The 23551-nt window shown below is 37.6% G+C and overlaps 2 protein-coding genes across 3 annotated transcripts; one reads left to right on the plus strand and one right to left on the minus strand.

Moving 5' to 3' along the window:
* Nucleotides 1-663: 663 nt before the first annotated feature.
* On the plus strand, nucleotides 664-9666 carry LOC101740395 (zinc finger protein 343). The gene is made up of 9 exons (XM_004923087.5): nucleotides 664-787; nucleotides 884-1087; nucleotides 1163-1726; nucleotides 2066-2224; nucleotides 2926-3113; nucleotides 4434-4590; nucleotides 6088-6225; nucleotides 8360-8524; nucleotides 9480-9666. Exons 2-9 carry the CDS (start codon nucleotides 914-916, stop codon nucleotides 9489-9491), a joined length of 1557 nt encoding a protein of 518 aa, XP_004923144.1. The 5' UTR covers nucleotides 664-787; nucleotides 884-913; the 3' UTR covers nucleotides 9492-9666.
* A 429-nt stretch (nucleotides 9667-10095) lies between these two features.
* LOC101740532 (poly(A) polymerase type 3) lies at nucleotides 10096-23529 on the minus strand. 2 transcript variants are annotated; one of them, XR_005246184.2, is made up of 15 exons: nucleotides 23226-23386; nucleotides 21344-21546; nucleotides 20871-21100; nucleotides 20674-20781; nucleotides 20423-20534; nucleotides 18991-19149; nucleotides 18357-18568; nucleotides 17886-18006; nucleotides 17262-17438; nucleotides 16695-16802; nucleotides 15795-15844; nucleotides 15150-15311; nucleotides 14592-14741; nucleotides 13348-13700; nucleotides 10096-12632 (listed from the first exon to the last, which is right to left on the minus strand). XR_005246184.2 is itself a non-coding variant. In XM_004923088.5 (14 exons), the coding sequence occupies exons 2-14, from the start codon at nucleotides 21468-21470 to the stop codon at nucleotides 13554-13556; spliced, it is 1863 nt and encodes a 620-aa protein (XP_004923145.2). In that variant the 5' UTR covers nucleotides 21471-21546; nucleotides 23226-23529; the 3' UTR covers nucleotides 10096-13553. The 2 variants fall into 2 exon arrangements, 1 of the variants encoding a protein (XP_004923145.2); XM_004923088.5 differs by having other exon boundaries at nucleotides 10096-13700; nucleotides 23226-23529.
* Between the last annotated feature and the right edge of the window lie 22 nt (nucleotides 23530-23551).

Here is a 23551-nt window from a genome sequence, read left to right on the forward strand (position 1 = left end):
CAGCGAGATTCGAACACCGGTGCATCGCTCGATACGAATGCACCGGACGTCTTATCCTTTAGGCCACGACGACAATATAGTACAGAATTGCAAAACATCAGAAATTAATGGCCGTTAAAATATTTTGCTAGGTGTAGCATTAAAAATGCAATGCTTTTTGTCAGCACAAAATTTACAAGTCGACGAATCCTACCTCGTACTAACTGAAAAGTATCCGAAATGTCGAAATTATGTAGTATATCGTGAGATTAAGCCGTAAAAGTAGTTTTAATAATATCTACTATAAGGTTTTTTTGGCAACAACTGATTTTGGTCTTTGGAATGGGGTTTCACAAATCAGTATACTCAGTTAAAGTTATAACTCCAACAATACTCAAACAAGTAGTTAAACAACATAGTTGTAACTGCATGCAGTAAAAGCCCTTACGAATTGTTCAAATATCCTGAAATCATTTGTTGTTTGATTCTGCAGATCGTTTACTTACAAAGTCAATCTTTTTCAAGCGAGTTTTCTGAGAAATTGCTTTAAAACATACCATCAAATCCTGATTTAACGTAGATCAATCAACATTGGATCAGAGTTCTCTATTACCTGATACCTTTAATTTACAAAACCAAAGAATCTGAGATTTTGTCTGTGAATTAGGTACAGCTCTAGGTTTCCTAGTTCAGTGTACAGCTCAAAATATCATACAGATTATACACTTAATATTTGAGACTGTAGTTCTGTGAATGCAAACTTTTTTGAACGAGCCTTTTGAGTTCCAAAATGCGAACGCATCCATAGGTACTTTCAAAAGACTTGTTTATTTTCAAATTAAATCCGTCTGTGCTATCGAGATAAAAATAAGAAATATGTATTTACAAGGATTTTTTTTCTCAGATTCGGTTTATTTTGACCACGTCGATTACTATGGATTTAAAACTAGTCGTCCGATATCTTTCCAATGGCAATTTAGAAGAAAACTTGTGTTTAATCTGCTTGGCGCCTTTGGGTATATCATATGAAAATGTTCATACTAAAATCTGTAAAGAAGAGAACGAATTTAGTTTGGTTGATATACTAAGAACCGTTTGTCAAATTGAGGTTAGCTAATTAAAAAATAATTTAATTATGTACACAAACATTTCAAAGAGCATTAAAAAAGCATTTGTATCTTAGTTTTCAGATGCCGACAATTATAATGTATGCCACAGTTGTTTTGTGGTCGCGTCAGTAGCCTATAAATTCTATTTGCAGACTAAACAAAGTCAAGAAATACTAAAATTTTACACGGATGAAATATTAAGGGCAGTTGAAAATTATAATAACGACCACCATACTGATTTCTCTGCACTTTGTATCCCTTTACCTGTTTACAAACCAGAAACACCAACCTATAACTTTGATTTACGATGCCTAGATTACAAAGACATAAATCCTAAAAGTATACAAGAACTGCATAATAATGACAATAATGTAATTTTAATCAAAAATGAAGGTGAACAACAATATTACAAATTCATTAAAAACAGTGAAATGGCCTTATCACATAATAAAAAAACAGTTTCTGGTGATTATTTAAAAATGGAAGCACCATTGACAAATCTAAAGGGAAAACCAAAAAGAAAAAGAGGTCCGATGACTTATAAAAGTTGTAGAATGTGTCCAGTTAAATATCGGTTCACTTCGAAACTACAACAACATATGAAATTGGATCATAACATTGTTTTGTACGTATGTAAGGTATGTTCACTAAATACTGTCTGAAAATATTTAAAAGGAATTAGGCATTAAGTTATGGTAGAAGAAGACTATTATACTTTTTTTGTTAATATGATGGGTGTATGAGTTCACGGTCAACCTGATCTTAAGTGGACACTCCAGCCCCTACACAAACAAATTCCATAAATCTGTCAATATTATTACTGATGTCCACGAGTTATCAATAAATTAATAAAACATTTCTTTGTACAATATCATGATGTCTCCCAGTTTTTCATATGCTTTCATTTATCCTATATCGATTGATAGAATAAAGCCTGAATTGTTTTTGTATAAATTAAAAAGAACATTTAATTACAGATTTGCAAGGCAATGACGGAAGATCAAATTGAACACCAAAATCATATAAACACTCATACAAATGTGCATGAATGTGCTCTTTGTGGTATGGTCTTTAAAAAGCGTGATACTATAATATCCCATTTGAAATGGCACGACGCCATGAGGTGTTCTGTTCAAGTGAGTCATTATTTAATGTATCATTTAAATAAGAAGATGCTAGTGATTTATTATCTCACATATAGGATTGAACGAGCTGAAGGCCTGTGGTAATGTTTACAAGGCGAATGCAACCACCCGGTCTAAGACAGAGTGTTGAAGAGACTAATGTACTTCATGCTGGAATGCATTTTTTTTTATTGTTTAGATGGTTGAACCAGCTCACAGCCCACCTGGTGTTCAGTGGTTATTAGAGCACATAGACATCTACAATGTAAATGCGCCACCCACCTTGACATATAAGTTCTAAGGTCTCAAGTATAGTTACAACGGCTGCCCCACCCTTTAAACCGAAACGCATTACTGCTTCACGGCAGAAATAGGCGGGGCGGTGGTACCTACCCGCAAGAGGTCCTACCATCAGTAATTACGCAATTTATAATTGTGCGGACTTGATTTTTATTACACGATGTTATTCCTTCACCGTGGAAGTCAATCATGAACATTTGTTGAATACCTATTTCATTAGAAAAATTGGTACCCGCCTGCGGGATTCGAACACCGGTACACACATATGCACTGGACGCCTTATCCTTTAGACCACGACGGCATGTTCTTTGGACTATCAAACAATTATTATCCTGCTTATTTCTAGAGTAAAATAGTCACATTTTAATTTGCTCCAAGTTGGATAGCTCCAATACTCATTCATTTTCTTGTAGGCGGATGCTGTTCACATTTGTGAAATATGCGGAATGATATTTCAAAGCGAAGATGAACTATCGGAGCATTGTGACAAGAAACATACAAAGAAATTCACTTGTTACTACTGCGGCAAAATGTATAAAAGCGAATCTAGCTTCGAAATACACATCAATAAACATGAAGAAAAAATTGTAAATAAAGAACCGTGAGTATTAATTGTGATTGACCGGTGTTAGAATGTATTTAATTTCATTTTAAATTAGGTACATGGCCATAATCGTTCTTTGGTAACCCGGTGAAGGTCACGGGGCGACTTGAGGGGTAGAGGTCGGGCAGCGCGCTACCAGCACTCTAGCGCACTGCCGAGGAGAAATATCTTCACGATAAAAAGAGTAAGTAACTGGTTGGCTGTGTATCGCGTCCCGACCCGGCAGGCTGGTTCTGGTCCAGCGGGGTATTCCGGGACACCAGCGGCACCGCCTGACGGGCTGCCGTACCGAGACGGCCGATGTTTCAGAGCCTTCGATTCACCTCGAAGGCTCCGTGGGTCGGGCGTCCTTGAGGTGAGCTGCGCCGTCTTGTTGTGTTGATCGCGGTAACCCCTTACCTCATCCGGGCTCTGACCTCGGAGGGGAGCGGACGCTTGGGCGGAGAGTGCAGGGGAGTCGTTTAATGAGTAGAGCCTTGAAAACATCCTTGGGCCCGCGGTCTCACAGTCGCGGAAATTTGAGAAATGTAGCTTCCCATGTGGATGAGATGTTCTTTGGGGATAAAATGAGGTCGATTTCACTCCTGGCCTAATACGTAATATATTTATAAAGAATTTGGCTCCAACGCCTTTAGCATTGATTTTGCCAATGTCAAAGTATTTACAAAAATGACAGGTGCTTAGAGAGGGAAAAAATTACTAAATCTATACATGTTCAAATAAATTTGGTCGGTTTTTCGATACGCGAATCTGTGGTTTTAAGAGCAGCACAAACAAAAAATATTATTAGCAGATAAAAATTTACACAGAATATTTAAATGTTTAGAATAGTTAATAAACAATTAATATTAATAGGCCGGGGAATATGATTTGGAAGGATATCATAAAGAGGGGATACGATATTTTGGGGCAGTCGAAGAAAATCTGATCCAGGGTACCCTCATCTAATCTACACTCACAAAGAGAATGGTCACGGACTCTAATTTTGGCAAGAAAAACAGGGGAGCAAACATGGCCAACTTTAAACGGATTATAGCTGAGACAATTTTTTTAGTTATTAAGACTTGACCTCCTCTACTCCAGACAGACAAATACCTCTCCCAAGAGTCTACTTCATTATTTCCTTACGTCTGACATTTCCTTGGTTATGTAAAAACATTTATTCCTTGAAAGGACTTGTGCACCGTTACTTAAGTTGATATTCATATAATCAAAGCCATTTATGACCATTTAGCTATACCATACTGCAAAACGGTATCCGAATTAATGGAACTAGATTCTTTTAATAAAGTCATTAATCTGCACATTCCATTTCAGAAGGAACGTAAAACAAGCAACTACCAAAGACAAGTCTAAAGCGGATCCGTCGAAGCCACGTTGCGCTTGCGACACGTGCGGCCGCAGCTTCGTGGACCAGCGCACCCTCATGTGGCACCAGCGACTGCACAGTAACGAGCGGCCCTACGTGTGCGACGTGAGTTACACACACACAGAGAGAGAGAGAGAGAACTTTTTTATTTAAATAAATTTTATGACCTGGTAACTAAGACCTTTAAGTCATGTCTTATTTTTATGAAAAACTAGCTAACCCGGCAGACTTCGTAGTGCCTCAACCGATAAATAAAAGACCTAAACTTTATTTAATTCCGAGAATTTTCATATTTATCTACCTTTTAAACCTTCTCTGGACTTGTGGAAACAAGTCATTCAAGAACAAGATTAGTCAAATCGGTTCAGCCATTCTCGAGTTTTAGCGAGACTAACGAACAGCAATTCATTTTTATATATATCGATGATGATAATATGAAGTGTAATGAAATTAAGTAAAATGATGATTAAATGAGATGATATGGGATGAAATATAATCTCAGTAATATGGTGGTCATTTACTGTGATTTTTTCAGTGGACTTTTTCGAGGATTTCAAGAGCTGGATTTGGGTTGGGCTGGGTTGGTTGCAGGTGGCAACGGACCGGCCGTACTGGAGATCGGTTGGAGAGGCTTATGTTCAGCAGTGGACAGCTGTATGCTGAGATGATGATGATGAGTTATGTGGTATTGTTGTTGAAGAGAGTTTTAGGATCGGAGCATCTAAGGCGATGTTTGGTTATACAGAAGATACAGAAAACCTCTAGTGATGGCTAACTCTACTTTTGCCGCGAAGCCATCTCCAATACATAGTATGTTCCACCAGCTCAGGCTATGCTAGTCTTAATCCAAAGTAGAGAATATAAATTTTAAGAGATTTTTCAATCGCACGTGCCCCTTTCTCTCAAAATCTTTTGTCTTTCGCGTATAGTCTGCCTCTGTACAGAATACTAACTGTGTTTTAGACCAAAATAAAGGCTGTACATAATGCTAACTGACTGCGCTTTAGACTAAAGTAAGGCGAAATAAATTTAGGCCATGAGTTCCCAAACTTATTTTGTCTACTGCCCCCTTTGAGAATAAATGATTTTATAGCGCCTCCATTTTTTCACTTATAGACCACTATAGCGAGAGCTCAATGAAATTACAAATCGCCTCCCAAGCCTCTACACAACGCCCCCCCATTTTCGGGTCTCTTATCGTCCCTCTTTTGGCTTGCAGCGCCGCACAAGGGGGGCGTTATCGCCCAATATTTAGGCCTTTAAACCAACAAAATAGATTCCGAATCTAGAAACCAATAGAACCCTCCTCTCTGTCTTCTTCCTACTTACGATATTCCGAATCTACCCCCACTCCCCACAGACACAGCCCACTGAGTTTCTCGCAGATTCTTCTCAGTGGGTCGCGTTTCCGATCCGGTGGTAGATTCTGCGAAGCACGGCTCTCGCTAGGGTTCGTGTTAGCAACGTCGTCAGGTTTGAGACCCGTAAGCTCACCGACTAGTTAAAGTTACGCTGAAATAGCCTCTCAAGGCTCTCAGCTTAGAAAGAAAGGTAGATACCGCCCTATTGCCTGTATATGGAGTATAGTGTTTGGGCCGGCAGGTGTGCGGGCGCGGCTTCGTGTCTCTGAATCGCCGCAATCAGCACCGCGTCTGCGCGCACTCCGCGCCCAGCCGCCGCTGTCCGCTGTGCCCCGCCCTGTTCCATCTGCGGTCCATGGTCAACACGCATCTCAAAAAGGTACGCTACTACAATTAGTCGGTTTGTGCAGATTTTTTTTATTTGCTTAGATGGGTGGACGAGCTCACAGCCCACCTGGTGTTAAGTGGTTACTGGAGCCCATAGACATCTACAACGTAAATGCGCTATCCACCTTGAGATATACGACTGCCCCACCCTTCAAACCGACACGCATGACTGCTTCAGCAGTAGCTGCGGCAGAAATAGGCGGGGTGGTGGTACCTACCCCCGCGGACTCACAAGAGGTCCTACCACCAGTAAAAATAGATAGGTGTAGTAACGTGAACTTGCAGAATTTATTGTGATAAGTCATCATCATCATTCTCCTGCCCTTCTCCCAGTCACTTGTCTTCTTCGCTCACTCCCCTCTTGCACATGTCGCCTATACGCAATCCATCCAATTCTTTTTAGGTCTACCTCTTCCTCTATATCCTTCCACATTCATAGTTAAAACTCTCTTACCAACCTCATTTTCATTTCGTCTCATCTCCGTACCATCCATCCATACCATCAGAAACTTGCACTTCTCAGCTTCTCGGTCATAAGTGCCACTATCAGTCTTCCTCTAGCTAATTTATTGTGATAAATAACCACCCCATATAATAACCAACCCATATGTAACATTCCCAACCTCTCCCAATAAGGGCCGAAGTCTCCACAGTTTTATGCCGAAATCAGACAAACACGGAGTCGACTTGTCTACTATGGAGATTTCCAAATGTGAAAACCTTATTGGCATAAATTAGGCCATGGAGATTTATTTTAATTTTTTTATTGCGTAGATGGGTGGACGACCTCACAGCTTATCTGGTGTTAAGTGGTTACCGGAGCCCATAGACAACGTAAATGTCGCCACCCACCTTGAGATATGAGTTCTAAGATCTCAGTATAGTTACAACAGCTTTATTGCTTCACGGCAGAAGGAGGCAGGGTACCTACCCAGGCGGACTCACAACAGATCCTACCATCAGTAAACATTTTAGTTTGATGTTACCAACCTTGAGACAATTCCAATTCCAACTTCAATAACGGCCATCCTGTCATGTGACTTCTTCATTCCAGAAGTGACGAATCATCATCTAGTATCTGGTGTTTTGAGCGCATCTAAACGCAAGGCGCTGGTAACACTGACCCGTCTATTTCTGTTATGAACCACTAATTTGCACCGGTTTGAAATGCGGGGAAGCCATTGAGATGTCAACCTAATTTTTTCAATCTATCTTCACGTTTGTGAGCTCTGGTACTGATTTAATACCAGATGTCCCCGTCTATCAAGAAACTTGTTGTTCAGGGTAGAGTCAATGGTAAAAGATCTCGTGGACAAAGCTTAACGCGCTGGACTGATCAAGTGAAAATCCTTACTAAAACCTCACATAACGAATGCGTGCGTCAAAGCATTAGTTCGCGAACTAAGGATAGCAGCTGTCACGGTCTTAATAAACAAGGATTGCACACGACCACGACTGCTCAGTTAAGAGTAACAGCCTATGATGATGTCCCTTAATTCTTGGTCTGCTCATGTAGGTCCGATATTGTGGACATACACTTATCTTTATATATAAAAATGAATTGCTGTTCGTTAGTCTCGCTAAAACTCGAGAACGGCTAATTTTAGTCTTGAATTATTTGTGGAAGTCCAGAGAAGGTTTAAAAGGTAGATAAATATGAAAATGTTCGGAATTAAATAAAAATAACAATTTTGCTTTCCCTTTGATGTATCCCCCGTCGCGTCGGACGGATTCATTTTGTTTGTTTTAAGTTTATTTTATACAAAAGTTTAGGCCTTTTATTTCTCGATTAAGGCACTACGAAGATTGCCGGGTCAGCTAGTCCTAATAAATGTACAGTGTTTTTTTACGGATGTTCCGTTATAACTACTGAACCATGCATCCGATTGACTTGAAACTTGGCACCCGTGTAGAAAATACATGTACTTAATGGATAGGATAGGCTAATATTTATATGAGTGTTGGACTCCCTACACCAGTTGCGGGGACGTTAATCATGAGAATCTTTGGGGGAGTGAGAAATAATAATGTTAATTTTAAATGCCCAGCGAAGCGGACGGGTACAGCTAGTATTTATATAAGTCCCGAACTTTACCGGACCCTTTGGCGCTTTCCCCGAACTTCAGGTACATTTGAAAGCTCACAAGAAACGCCGCAATCGAACAAGCAAGTACCAAGACGTTCCCTGGCGCACGGAGACCGTCCCCATACAGGAGCTGAGCGTATCGATACAGGACGAAATATTGGAGTTGCAGAATGCAAAGCGAACCACGAATGACGTCATCGATTGGGTGAGTCGGGCCTTTTGATATATATATATATATTTATAGCCTCTGTAGGCAGATGAGCATACGGCCCACCTGATAGTGAGTGGTTGCCGTCGCCCATGGACTTCAGCAATGCCAGGAGCAGAGCTAAGCCGCTGCCTACCGCTTAATACTCTCCACAAGCCTCTTTTAAAGAAGGACATGTCATAGCGCTCAGGAAACACCGTGGAGGGGAGCTCGTTCCATAGCCGGATGGTACGTGGCAAAAAAGACCTCTAGAAGCGCACTGTCGATGAACGCAGCGGTTCTAGATAATATGGATGAACTCTGCTCCGATGGCGGGAGGTGTGATATTCCTGGTTTGTTGTGACGTAGATGCTGGTGCTCGTAGAGCGGTGCAGCTAGGAGTTGCAGAAGCCAGAACAGGGGATTGCTTCGTGGAAAAATGAATTTTTGTATTGTTGTTTGGCTTTTTTTTTATATATTGCGGGTAGCTCTAGGTAAAGGTGTGAAATGCCATACCAGTATTCGAGATACCTAATGGTCAGTCTTAGGAACGGGTTTAAAAGACTTAATACATGACTGTTGAGCACTTTTTTTATTTTTTTAAGACGGATGAAGGAGTTGACGTCCCACTTAATGGTAAATGATTGCCGGAGGCCAATATACATCAAAAACGTTACTGCCGAAATATACCTTAGTTTTTCGTGTACAGTATGTATTTCATGAGAACAATTGGTGCCTGCCTGTGAGATTTGAACACTGACACAGTCGCATCAGTCAATACGCAAGGACCGAACATCTAATCCATTAGGCCATGATGACTCCAAATTATTAGGGCTAAGGTTGCCTGACACAGTAAATTACCAGTCAATTTGTAGACCCGTTGGTATCTATAGACTCATGTCTACCAAACTAACTTTGACCTTTCTTATATTAGTATGGATAGTAAATTATCAATATTCTTGTTTGTTTTCAGGGTTGCCCTTGAATTTTGGAAAGAAATAAATTGAAGATAAACAATATTCACAAAAGAATGTCTCTACTTCTAGTAAGGAGCTCGAAATACTATAAATCGAGACAGATAAATTCTATCCTACATTATGGCTTATGTTGAAAATTAAATGAAATTATTAGATTTTTTACAATAAAATTATATTTCGTTATGAGAGGAAGTTTTATTTGGTAAAAATAGTTTTTTGATACAGAGCCGTATGTCGTCGTCCTTTGATTAAATGTGTAAACGAGTCGACAGCCAACCCGACTGTAAGTGATTACCGGAGTCCATCATTCAGACAGGAACAATTTACAGGTATCATCGACCCGTGTAGACCCTGGTTCACAAGACGTTCTTGCTACGGTTAGATTTTTTTTAAAGAGCATGTTTAGTATTCGCAAACAAACATCGAGATCAAAGTCAGTTTTATATGGCCCTTATATATTAGTATGTGTATAAGTAATTGTGTATGTGTGTGTGTTCTCTTTCGTATGGTCTCAGACACTTTACAAGTGTGTTTCGTAGTTTTGGCGTACAGTAAATACTAAATACTTAGTGGAATATGCAGCAGGTGAATATATAAATAAAAACAACCAAATCCTTTTTATATGTACATTTATTCTTTTTTTTTTCAATTTTATATCGTTTTTGTCCAGATATATATTTTCATATATAATAATCAATTCACTACTTATTTACAACTTAAATTAGAGAAACATATTTAACGACAACTACATTTTGAGTCTTATCAACTAGGTGGAATCATTTCATTTTAAAAACTAGTCCAAAGAACGTTGACATCTAACGAGTACTGGTGTAAGACTTATTTTGATTTAAAAGTATTTACAATAGAAATTATGTGACTCAGTAAATTGATGAGAGAAAACATTCAAAATTGCGATTTCGAATTACAAAGCGTCAATGGAAATTTCATAAATTTTAAATGTTGCCAGTACCGAAAAACAAAATCATTTATTGACATGGCAACTTGTACGCTAAACGCTTCCGAGATGAAGACACGTGTTACACAAAAATAAACCTTACAGCAGCATTGTCACGTTCTAATTTCAGTGAACAAAAGAAATGCAGCCGAAAAAATAATTAAACAAAATGAAACGGCAACATAAAAAGACTATAAAAAAATTATTACCCTGGACATCTTGAAAAGTAGAAGAAACTACAAACAGATTTATGTGTATACTGTTTTGAACACTGATTTGTCACTCGACCACTCAAAAAAGTTAATACAAAATTAACAAAAAAAAAAAACAATCTCATCTCATCACTCATTAATTCAACAAGAATGGACTGACAAAAAAATGCCATGTACCTTAAGTATTTTTGCATATTTATTGTATCGCTCGTAAACTATTAAAATAATATGAATTGCTCATTGAAATGAAAGACTCCAACGTATATCAAGAAACTATGAGTCCTGGCAACCATATTCTGGCTTGCTAGTATACAAAACTAAAACAACCTATACGAGGACGCTAGAATTTGAGTTTTTTTAAAGAACAAAGTTATTTCTATATTCATTTAGTATGAGAAACTAAGGAAAAAATTAAGAAGCATAATTCGGTGAACTGATGAAAATAATATGTTTATTACACACAAGAACAACATGTTATTCATATAAATTAACATGTTGTAGAATATAATTATTATTTCTCTGTAATAAACATTTTGTTATCATGACTCAGCGTTCATCTACATCTGCACTGCCTGTGCAAATGAACTACAAAGCTCACTAGATTGAATCACCCCATCGACAAACATAGGACAAAGAAACAATGTTAGAAGGGAACTACACCAACTAAAAGCTGGCAACTGCTGAAAGTAAGGGCAAGGAGACTACAATGTCCTTAACATCAAGTGCAACATTGTAGTACAATCAAAATGTATAAGCAATATGTTTTAAAAATGATGTGCGTCCTATAAATGTTACCAAAGTTCACAATGACCTACACAGTACAATGTTTCAACGGTTTTAATTATATGTTTTAGTTGAAAATCTTTTTGGAACAGACTGCCTAGTTATTTCTGTCAAAGTATTTCTCGTCTGTATCAACATTCATCATAAAAATTACGTGGTCCGACAAGTAAAATTTGCAAATTTTCAATGATCAAACACCTACATGAATTTTTCAAAAAACATTTCTACATAATATATTTACATCTTTTCAAATTGAGTTGTCGAGCAAACGCTATTCGATGGAATATCGTAAAATAGAAAACAAAAATAGATTATTTCTTCCACTTTGTACTTTACTGTCTTTCGCAAGAGTATACTCGTGTATAAATCCTTCATTGAATTTATAGACTGACTTATGTGTGATAAGGTGTTGAATTCAATCAATTCCAGGAAAAAAATTTATCTACTCACATTCCCAATTTGTGTAACAAAACAAAATTGTTTTATTGTGTCTTGTGTTGAGTAAGGAGCAGTGTCAAAGAGACACACAGAAATGTAAATAGCGTTTGTTTTTTATCATAGCCTTCACTAGCACCCGGATGATTAAACTAAAGAGTATTAGGGAACGTACCCATACTACGTGACCTATGTTTTTATTTTTTCGACCTCTCCCTCCCCTCGGTGATCACTCGTAGTATATGCCAAGACCCCCCCCCCTCCCCCCTTTCACGTAGTAATTCATAATTATGATCTTTAATCATTCCACAGGCAAAAACTAAAAAAAAAAAAATTGGTTCATGCTCGTCTTTACTCAGCGCCACCAACTGTGAGTTTACAAAGCGCTAAACACTGCGCGCTATATTCGAATATAGGTCGAAAAAATACGAGATTTGTCTCACTAAAATCGACTACGTGACAAAAACCTGAGCCACCCCCCGCTCCTGTGACTGACCGTAGTATTTTAAAGACTCCGCTCCCCCCCCTAAACGGGTCACGTAGTATGGGTACGTTCCCTTAATTGCGATAAGCCTGAAACTCGACATAATCCAGACACATTTCACACTAAGTAGTCAATAAAAACAGTAAATTTGATAATGGTTAAGTACCATTTGGACTAAACACAACAAAGCACTGAATAATATTACTCTTGCAAAAGACACTATTCTATAAAATTGAAGGAACCAAACTTACTTGGCGCCGGAATCCGTCCCACCGGATACCTGAAACACAAGACCCATCATACAATAATGGACCTCGTCCCCACAATATTAAAATACCAATATGTTCCTACTAAGTTGCAAACTTCTACATAGAAAAGTCACTCAGAGTTACAACACAATCCAATCAGCTTACCTGATAGTCAAGTTTAACACTTACCTACTAGTGAGACATAATAGAGAATTCATGTTACATACACATGACTTTCCAAAAATATCGGTTATATGTCCAATTGTGAACTTATAACCTTTATTGTCAGTCTGGGTCATACCGTTATTATTTATTTTATATGAATATCTATCAACCTGGACTCACAAACCGGGGGCGTTAATCCTGAATTATGAGAGGTGGTCAACTGTGAGTGACATGCAACATTACAAAATCAAAACAACAAAATCCACAAATTTGGCAGACAGTATTTAACAAATTCATCCAATCTAAGCCCTTAAATTTAGGCAATCGTTACATTTTAGTACAAATTTGTTCTACTTAAGACTGACAAATTTGATCTAAAATACCATCTTAACTACATACAAATTATTTATTTCTAACACATAAATTCGCTAATCATACAGTTAACTCACGTGTCCACAGTGCCTATTCGTCTTCATATTGTGTCTGATCCGATAAACTTTTCATGTGTTTTAAGATACTGTTGGCTCAAAAAAGATAAGTCACACAAAGCTTTGAAGAGCCCGATATAGCAACAAGACTCACCTGACAATCACCAAAGATTCCATTCCGATAATCACAAAACACATTATTGCTTCGTTACCTAAGACCACGATCACATCACTTATTAGTTTTAATATCACTGTACCACTCATGTTTGTAATGTCCTTTATCAATTAGAAGCGCCTCAGTTTGTTCGTCTTGACGGTATCGGTGCCGTAAATGAACCGCTGGCGCCAGGCTTCGTAATGCTATGTGCACGCTATAGTACTAGATGTAGAGGCGTCGGCCTTCGGAGTCTCCGCCGTCCCATTAGCAGAACCGTTCTGGATGTTTACTTCGCAGAGGTTTGAAGAGTTCGAGTCGTCATTGTATGATAAGATGCTGACTTCGTCCGTCTGAAATAATTATTGAAGTGAAACTTCTTTAGAATCGTTGTGATTTCAAACTCGATGAAACGAAAAATAAGTCCATAGACACAAACACATAAAAGTATAGGATTCAGCTGGAGAGAGAATGAGATAGATCACATTAGACGTTCTGAGTTTAGTGTTTTTTTAATATGAGATTTTTTAACACTAACGTGTGTATGAAACCTCTTGTAGTGAATTTTAATTTAGGATTATACGTGAAGTTAAAATATCAATTCACAGAGGGCGCTACCTCATACTATAAAAGATGATTTACAATTATTTACTGATGTCAAAATTTTACATATACTAGACATTTAGGTTAATTGTATTTTAATTTTTGAAGGTTTCACTTCTAACACTTGTGAATTGCACACATGTATTTATTTATTTTAAATTTTCGCCCAAAGTTTACAGTATGTCGTGTCATTGGATTATCTTAACAGAGACTACCATTCTCTTTGTAAATTACTTTTTTGTTCATTAAAAGGTGAAATATACATTACATAAGTTCCTCATACATTTGTGTTATATATAAATCATTATGGGAAACAAAATTTCTCTTTTTACTCTAACTTCGGTCAATTTTAAAGATCTCAAATTTTGGTCTATAGGTCAAAAATAAAAAAGGTGGTTTTATCTTTGATGAACATTCACAAAGTCCATTACGCTGGGAAGCAGTCACCGGAGCATATCACTTCAAAATATGAATGCGATCAAAGATTTTTCAATCTCAATAATTATAACTTATAACAGACAACTAACTGAGTACTTTAGAAAATCGATTTTCAAGACTTTAGGTCATCATTAATGTATCTTAAATTGAGTCGAGGTCGAAATTTTTTGAGGTAACTTTTTAGCAAGCTGTCTAGTACTCACGCTACTTTCCGACAGTCGTTTACTCTTCTTGGGCGGGTGTGTGAGAGCACCGTCGGGTTTCCTTTTGTTCCCGGAGGCGGTGCGCTCGCGGCGGCACAGCAGTGAGGCCGACAGATACTGGTGCAGCTGCTTGCGACGGACGTGACGAGCCTGAGGGGAACGAGTACATTTTATTACATTTGCCGGTCATCGTTCTCGTCGAACCCGTCGCTTGCGACCAAGGGCTCGACGAGTGAATCAACCCACAGACACAGCCCACAGAGTTTCTCGCCGGATCTTCTCAGTGGGTCGCGTTTCCGATCCGGCGGTAGATTCTGCGAAGCACCACTCTTGCTAGGGTTCGTGTTAGCACAAGTAATGCGTTTCGGTTTGAAGGGTGGGGCAGCCGTTGTAACTATACTGAGACCTTAGAACTTGTATCTCAAGGTGGGTGGCACATTTGCGTTGTAAATATCTATGGGCTCCTATGACCACTTAGCACCAGGTGGGCTGTGAGCTCGTGAAAAAAAAAGCACTAATATAGCCAAACTTTCACAGGATATCATGTCCGTGTCTTACCTCAATAGTGAGTCCCTCTCGCAGCATATTCGTATTTTCAGCCTGGTATAGCACAGCCTTGGTGAACGAAGAGATATCGTAAGTCAGATCGACGTTTACATTTGTCTTCTCGAATACCAAACCAATGAACCACATCGAACAATGATTCACCACCACTTCGCCCTGAGAAAATAAACATTTTCCTGTATTATTATTGTCAAGATATAAAAACTCATTTGTGATTTTCGTCGTCGTCGTCGTGGCCTAAAGGATAAGACGTCTGGTGCATTCGTGTCGAAGCGATGCACCGGTGTTCGAATCCCGCAGGCGGGTACCAATTTTTCTAATGAAATACGTACTCAACAAATGTTCACGATTGACTTCCACGGTGAAGGAATGACATCGTGTAATAAAAATCAAACCCGCATAATTATAATTTGCGTAATTACTGGTGGTAGGACCTCTTGTGAGTCCGCGCGGGTAGGTACCCCCGCCCTGCCTATTTCAGCCGTGAAGCAGTAATGCGTTTCGGCTTGAAGGGTGGGGCAGCCGTTATAACTATACTTGAGACCTTAGAACTTATATATGTGTGTAAAGATAAAATTGAACCCATTGTGTTGAAAGTAACACTAATACAGTTGAAAAATATTACATAAGGATACTTACTTTGTCATTTTTGTTCAACTCTGGCGATGTCTCGCGGGGTATGGTTGACCCTGTTCAAGATAATAAAAATTGGTCTGAAATGGTTTTTAATAACCAATTTTTTTATGGTGGTACTTCATCATACGCCGGTGTGTATGCTCACAGGACCCAGGTACCACCTACCAGTGGTACCTCACCACCCTAATTATTTTTGACGCAAAGCAGCAATATGTTCTAGTTTGAAAAGTGGGACAACCGTTGTACTATTGAACAGACTTAGAACTCATGTCCCAAAATGGGTGGCGGCATTTACGTTGTTGTAGTCTTAGGGCTCCGGTAACCACTTAACTGATGGTGGGCTGTGAGGTCGTCCACTAATCTACGCAATAAAAAAAAAATGTCCATGGCCTAATTTATGCCAATAAGGTTTTCACATTTGGAAATCTCCATAGAAGACAAGTCGACTCTGTGTTTGTCTGATTTCGGCATAAGACTGGAGACTTGGATGGATGATCATTCACTTCGTTCATTTGTGAACAATTTTTCAAAATACTTTTAATCATTTGGTGACTACGTACCATCAGACTCTATGGTTAATCAGTCTACAACAGCAATAAGTAAATATTTTTAAGGTGAAACTTGAATAGAAAAACACGGCCGTCTGGTGTAGTGGTAAGTGACATGGTCACTACACAAGGGGGTCGCGGGTTCGAATCCCGCCAAGGGAAGATATTTGTATGATAAATATAAATGTCTTTGCCAGGGTTATGGATGTATATTAAATATATGTATGTGTATAATAAAAATCTTACATTTATATCCGTTATCTGGTACCTGTAACACAAGTTCTTTACGAACTTATCACGGGACCAGTTAACGTGGCGTGATTGTTAGTAAATATTTATTTATTATTATATTTACCGGGTGGTAAGGCTAATGGTTGCCCATTATTGGTGTTCAGCGGCACTGAATTATAGCACTCCGGGTTAACGTGAGCTATCGTTATATGTTGATTGCGTTCCAGTGTAGCTGAAAAGTTTAATATAGAATTACAAATTAAAATTGAGTATATTTAATTTATATGGAATAGTCATATTTTATGATCAGGATTTTTAAACTCAATTTTCTATTCAAAATTCAATTTACTTTTCGTTTCCACCCAAGTGCTATCAGTGGAGGGTGTCTTCCTCTTTGAAGTCTCATTTATTGCATAGTAAAAATAGATCACGCGTCACGGGCACTAATAGTTTGATCAGTTAGGTTCTCTATTTTTTTTTAATTGCCCTTGTAGGCAGACGAGCGTACAGCCCACCTGATGGTGAGTGATTACCGTCGCCCATTGACTTCAGCAATGCCAGGGGCAGAGCCAAGCCACTGCCTACCGCTAAGTACCCTCTAAGAAGGTTTTGTCATAGCGCTCGGGAAACACCGTGGACCCCCTCCACTCATTCCGCTCATTCCAAAGTCGGTATTATAAAAACTACTCACCGATAAGATGACGTATCTTGCTTTCAATGAGTCCGCACCACTGCAGCTGATCGTCGGCGCTAGCGGAGGAAGCCAACAGCACTATGAAGTGTTTGTAGCGGGAAAAGAAATTCGGAGCCTCGAATAGACGCTCCCAGCCGCATTTGCCGAGCATTATCTCGTCGGTCACTGCAAGCCCTGGTAATGCACAGACGCTGCTATTCAAATCATAGCTCTTGTATAATGTTAATATGGAAAACAGCTAGTGCTGAGTTTAGGGTTGACCCGGCTACCGATGAAGGGCTCGACGAGTAAATTAAACCACAGACACAGCCCTCTGAGTTTCTCACCGGATCTTCTCAGTGGGTCGCGTTTCCGATCCGGTGGTAGATTCTGCGTAGCACTGCTCTTGCTAAGGCCAGTGTTAGCAACACTCCAGTTTGAGCCCCGTGAGCTCACCTACACGTCAAGGAGAAGCTGAAATAGCTCTCAAGGCTATCAGCATAAGTAGGAAAAAAAAAGTTGAATCAATGTTGAAGTCTATGTCAGGCTTACTTTAATAAAAAATACTTTTGATTTAAGCCAAGCTTTTCTTTGACGATGATGAAATAAGTAAGACAAAAAAAAAGTAAAAATATAACTCACCAAGTCTAAACTCTTCCATGATGATTGTTCTAGTTGAAGCTGAGACGTTAAATGTGGAGTTCTGCTGAGGGTATGCGGGCGTGATGATGGGCATTAGGTGGTATCTGTCGGCTACGTTCACCTGTACAAAGTTGAATATTGTTTGAAAATACAAAATTTAGGAAAAAGCATTCCAGGATTCCAATTTACATCAGTATAATTGGGATTTTAGCTCTTATCAAGGTATTCTCCACCTTCCACATTACGGCGGTATTCAAGTCTGGTAACTACCAGGTAAGCCAGTGAACAAATGACTAACAGCATAGCAAAATGGATAATGAATTTCAAATTGATTTAATTTTTTACTCGATTACTATTATCTAATTACTCTACTACTCCTTCTATGACAGAGTAGTTCTAGAAGACACTTTCGCTATTGTCACAGAAAATGTGGCACTGGTGAGTAATAAATTGCTTGAATAAACAACTTACCCTTGGATCCCAAACAGGAAAACCTAGGTTGACATGATCGGGCTGTTTTAGCAAGACCGGTTGGGGCCACTTCCACTGGCTGAAGACCAAGAAGAACTTGTGGACTAGAGTGGCAGGCAATGCGTTGGGATACAACTGACAGGTTCGGGCGACTAGCATGGCCCAGGATACGCCACCCAGGTATCCCAGGGTGTTTGAGTAAATGCCGTGACCTGTACAGTAAAATTATATTTTTCTCATTAATGTTTTATGGGATTCAATTTAATGGTAAGTCTGAGCTAAAATCTCATGTATTTTTGTTTTGTTAATTCAAATAAATTGGGAGCTTATTCCTGTCTAAAATTAAACGATTAATGAAATGAACTCCTGAGAAGTCTGTATATATTGAAATAAATGCCATTTGATAAGTCAAACCGCATTGGCTGGTCTGTGACAAAAACAAACAGAATGATTGTTTACCGGGCTTACAGTATGCCTTTAACTTTTTTTTTTCTTTTTTTATTGCCCTTGTAGGCAAACGAGCATACGGCCCACTTGATGGTGAGTGGTTACCATCGCCCATGGACTTCAGCAATGCCAGGGGCAGAGCCAAGTCGCTGCCTACCGCCTATGCCTATATATTCAGAATACTCACGTTTGGCCCACAGTTTAATAGCTCTGAGCGTCAGTCGGAAGTTGTTTATGTTAGGTACGAGACGTAGAATTTCGTCGGTAACGCGACATCCATTCAGTGAACGTACGCATTTCTGATCTAGATTCTTAAGCAGCATATCGTCTCTCAAATCAAAGGAATCTGAAAATTAATTAAACGAATTCATATAACAGACATGTAATCTTTATAGAATATTGTTATTTTAAATTAAATCCCAGCTATACTGATTTAACTGAAACACAACTTGATAAACTTGAGCGGCTACAAAATTTCTGCATAAGATTCATATTTGGTTTACGGAAATATGATCATGTATCTGAATTTCGCACTAAACTCAAGTGGTTACCAATTCGCCTTCGCCGCAATACTCATGTCCTTTCATTACTATACTGTACTCTCTTTAACCCCCATGCCCCCATATATCTCAAAGAACGTTTCGAGTTCCTACGTGATACGCATAATTTTTCCCTGAGATCATCGGATAGCCTGAGACTGAAAATGCCGGCGCATTCATCATCATTCTTTGATCATTCATTCACCGTCCAGGCGGTTCGATTGTGGAATGCTCTGCCGGATGCAGTGAGAAGTGCTCAAACTTTAAACTGTTTTAAAAGAATGGTGAAGGAACACTACTTATCTTCTTAGTGCTGTTTGTTTGCATCATCATTTAATATTTCCATACTGTTGATGTATTATGTGTATGTAAGTATATTAGTATGTATTGTGTGTAGGTATGTATATTGGTATATAATAATAAGTATATATTTCATATTATATGTAAACGGTATATATTTTGTTTATTGTATGTATATATTTTCTATAATGTATTATCTATAGTACACCGCAACATGCCTGCTATATTTTTTATATTTTCCAGAATTTCTATAAATTATACGGTTGTCTGGAAGAGATCGCTTTTAGCGATAAGACCGCCTATTGTACAAATTTATCTGTTTTTTGATTGTTTTTTTGAATGTAAATTGTGTTTTGGTGTGCAATAAAGTGTATTCTCTCTCTCTCTCTAAATCCCAAAGTAATGAACATTTCCCACATAAGATATGACCTAAAGGTCTCTGTCACCAGGTCATAAATTAATACATTAATGTGTAATCTATTTATACTTCACTTAAGTTTCTCCTTAACACAATAAGGGATAATGATGGGAATATGAAGAGATTTTTGTTTTTAATTATATTTGAAGACTATTTTTTATTTTAGTTTGGCTAGTAGCTATTTAAGCTTGTTTTTATTAGTTTTTAAATTATGACTGTTTAATTGCAGTTTAAGTCATTAGTAAAGACCCTAAATAGCACAATATCATTGTTGCTAACTACCGGGTGACACAAGATCGAAATCTTTGTTTTATTAGTAAATTAACTGTTTATATGAGTAATAAATATGAATTCAAACTTACCAGGTATTTCCTTGAGGGCTAATCTGGCAAAAAGTAAGTCAATTTCAATTCCGTCAAAATTCATTTTGATAACAGGCACGAAAGCATCTTCAACAGCTCGCAAATCTTTAACCTGGTACGAGAAGTAAATTATTAGGGCGATTAAATTGCAATTGCAATTAATAAGTAATTAATGACATTGCAGTTAATAAGTCAGTTAAGAGTCTAAAATACATGTTTAATCTTTTAACAGGCATTATTTAAGTAATTACCTGTGGTTGTTGCTTTAAAAGGTCATAAAACGTTAAGAAATAGTCGCATCTTTCTATATGACGAGGCGCAACGCACAATGCGTCTATATCGGCACCGCGATGATGAACCTGCAAACAATGAATCGTGATTGTAATATAATGTAATTATGAGGTAAAATAAAAAAAAAAAAGCATCTTCAATATAAAAGCCTACTAACCCCTAGTCTATAAGATCCAAAAGTATAAATATTTCCACCGACAGTATCAGCGACGCTAGGCGGCATGTTTTTTCTTAAAGACTCATCTCTTATCCATTGCCTCACCAGACGATGTAAAGCACCAAGAACTTCCATCCTATGGTGCATCTCTGCTTCGGACTCAAAAACTCCAAAGGGTGTCAGAGAAACTTTAAGATCATTCGTTTTTTCTATATCGATTGGTTTAGGCCCTGAAAACAAATATGTTTTGTAATTTCACAAGAATTTGTGTACTGTAAGCTTAATCTGAAAATATTAAAGGAACCTTTGTTAGTGGTTCCAAATTATGTGATTTATGACATCAAAAAGATTATAGTTCATTTTAGACATTAAAGTATAAACTAATTACAAGCTTACCCACCATTTGTGTATAGCCAAAGCATAGAGAACCATATGTACCTTAGAACTATAGGAAACCATATTTTGTGACTAACCTGCTGTAGAAATTGCAGAGGTCATGCCCAAGGTCTTCAGATTTTGCTGGTTCTGGTGTTCATTCGTAGCCTTTATAGGCTGGGTGTTTGTGTGAGAATATTGGGACGCAGGCCACATCTTTGACATCTTGGCTGGGTCTCAACTATTACTAAATAAGTTGGGAGTGATGTTAAAATGCTCTCCCGTTGGTGAATCTTCGATTCTAAAACAAACAAATGGAATTTTAATGACTGTTTGGTATAAGAAGGGTAAACCAGTGATTAGGAGTTGCCAGAGATCATTAACACCACAAAGCAAACGACAACCACATAATGCGATTTGACATGACAATAAGGCACTGAAATGTGGGAAGTCTGCTGTGCATACCCGACACTGCGGAGAGGTTAAGAGACACGAGATTGGAATACCAATTAAAATTAAATCTACAGATTGAAATGAACAATGAATTGTAAAATAAATAATACGATGCAAAATATCATTATTATCTGACAGGTATTTGAAGTAATTATAAATTTCAGAATTGAATTTGATTTATCCTATATTTTTGATGGTAATAAATTATGACTTGGACAATAATGTCTACATATAATTTAGATTTGATTAGATTATAAAATAAAAATGTAAATAAGAGTATTCCATTATACTGCTAATTAACTACTGATACAAGATTCCAAATCTCATCTCAATTGCAGATATGTAGAAGATTTACAAAGTTTTTGTATTTGTGAGAAACCAAGGCGGAACTAGAATAATATTCAATATTTCATTTTGAACCTCTAGAGTCTAGAGAATAGTGAATTGATTTTGAAACCAAAACTGGGATACAGACCATAAATTAAATGGCAATAAATAAAACAAGTTTAAGCTTGGCTAGAAACTTATTTCTTACGTAACATTAAAACAAATTATGATGAGTTAAAAAATGCAGACAAGAAAATGGGATGGAAGATTTTCCTACTAATTACGTCATAGCATTAAATTAATTTACAATGACATTATTGCAGGAACATTCTCTTCTTAAATTTTACTCAGAAAACCGAAAAGCTTACAAGTCAATCAGTGATAGTTCTAGTGATAGTTCTTCGTAATTGAATATAAAAAATTCCCTTCTTAATATATCCTAGGTTTATGGTGAGGGATGTCCTAAGGTTGATTTTATCAAAGAAAAATTCATCTATCTACAGCCAAACAAATAAATCTATAATAACAGCTGTTGACAAACTGTGCTAAATTTGTATGCAATCTTTGAAAATTTGTTATTATTGAGTATTCGTCAACTAGACTGTGTTGCCTGATTCTACAGATGATCTTCTTTAACTGCTCAATTAAGATACATTAATACTCATTTCATTTTGTAATTTGTCAACAATAAAAAAATAACATTAAGTAGTTCGTTATTATAATTAACTGTTTTGATATCAGCATGTAAACATAAAATGGCCTTTGTGTAATTTCATTCTACACCCATTATTTAAGGCACACAGTTCATTCACCTTAATTAAACATGGAGACATGGTTCAATATGTTTATATACAAAAACAAACTCCTTGGTTCGTTTCAAATCCATAGAAATTATACATTAAGGTAAAACATCGAGAACTTCGTCGTAACAATAAGATCTATTTAGTCCCTTTTTTGTTGTTCATTACTTGCCAATTTTAAGGTCACCGCTTATGTAAATATTAACTGGGATCGTATTCTTCATTTCCGAGTTTTAGTTTAAACGCCTTAGTTTTATAATTGAATCCTATATAATTCAATTTCAAGACAATAACACGAGGTTTATGTGAAAGCAGAGAATACTCACGTTGCAAGACATGACATTGTTATTACGTTTTAAGCAATCACAGTTAAGTGCAGATCAAAGGTAGTATTACTTACCAAGACATTAAATTTCAAATTATTATCCGCGCATCACTGTATACTATATTAACAAAACACACACAAACTGAACGAAATAAACACTAATTTCTAAACAAGCACCTAACAGTCGCCAACAACAAGGCAGCCATTTTAGAAGATGGCGTTTTAATATTGCCAGTTTTCAAATGTTTTTTAATTTCTATTATTTCTGAAACGATGTCGTTGAATTTTTTGTTGAAATGAGTTGAATGTTTTTTTGGTCAATATGTGTGTACATTGGTCATTTTTATTAACTCTTAGTATAAGATACTATCAGAGTAACCGAAGACAGGATAAAGTAGCAC

Source organism: Bombyx mori, chromosome 24 (assembly GCF_030269925.1).
Source record: "Bombyx mori chromosome 24, ASM3026992v2".
Lineage (NCBI taxonomy): Eukaryota > Metazoa > Arthropoda > Insecta > Lepidoptera > Bombycidae > Bombyx > Bombyx mori.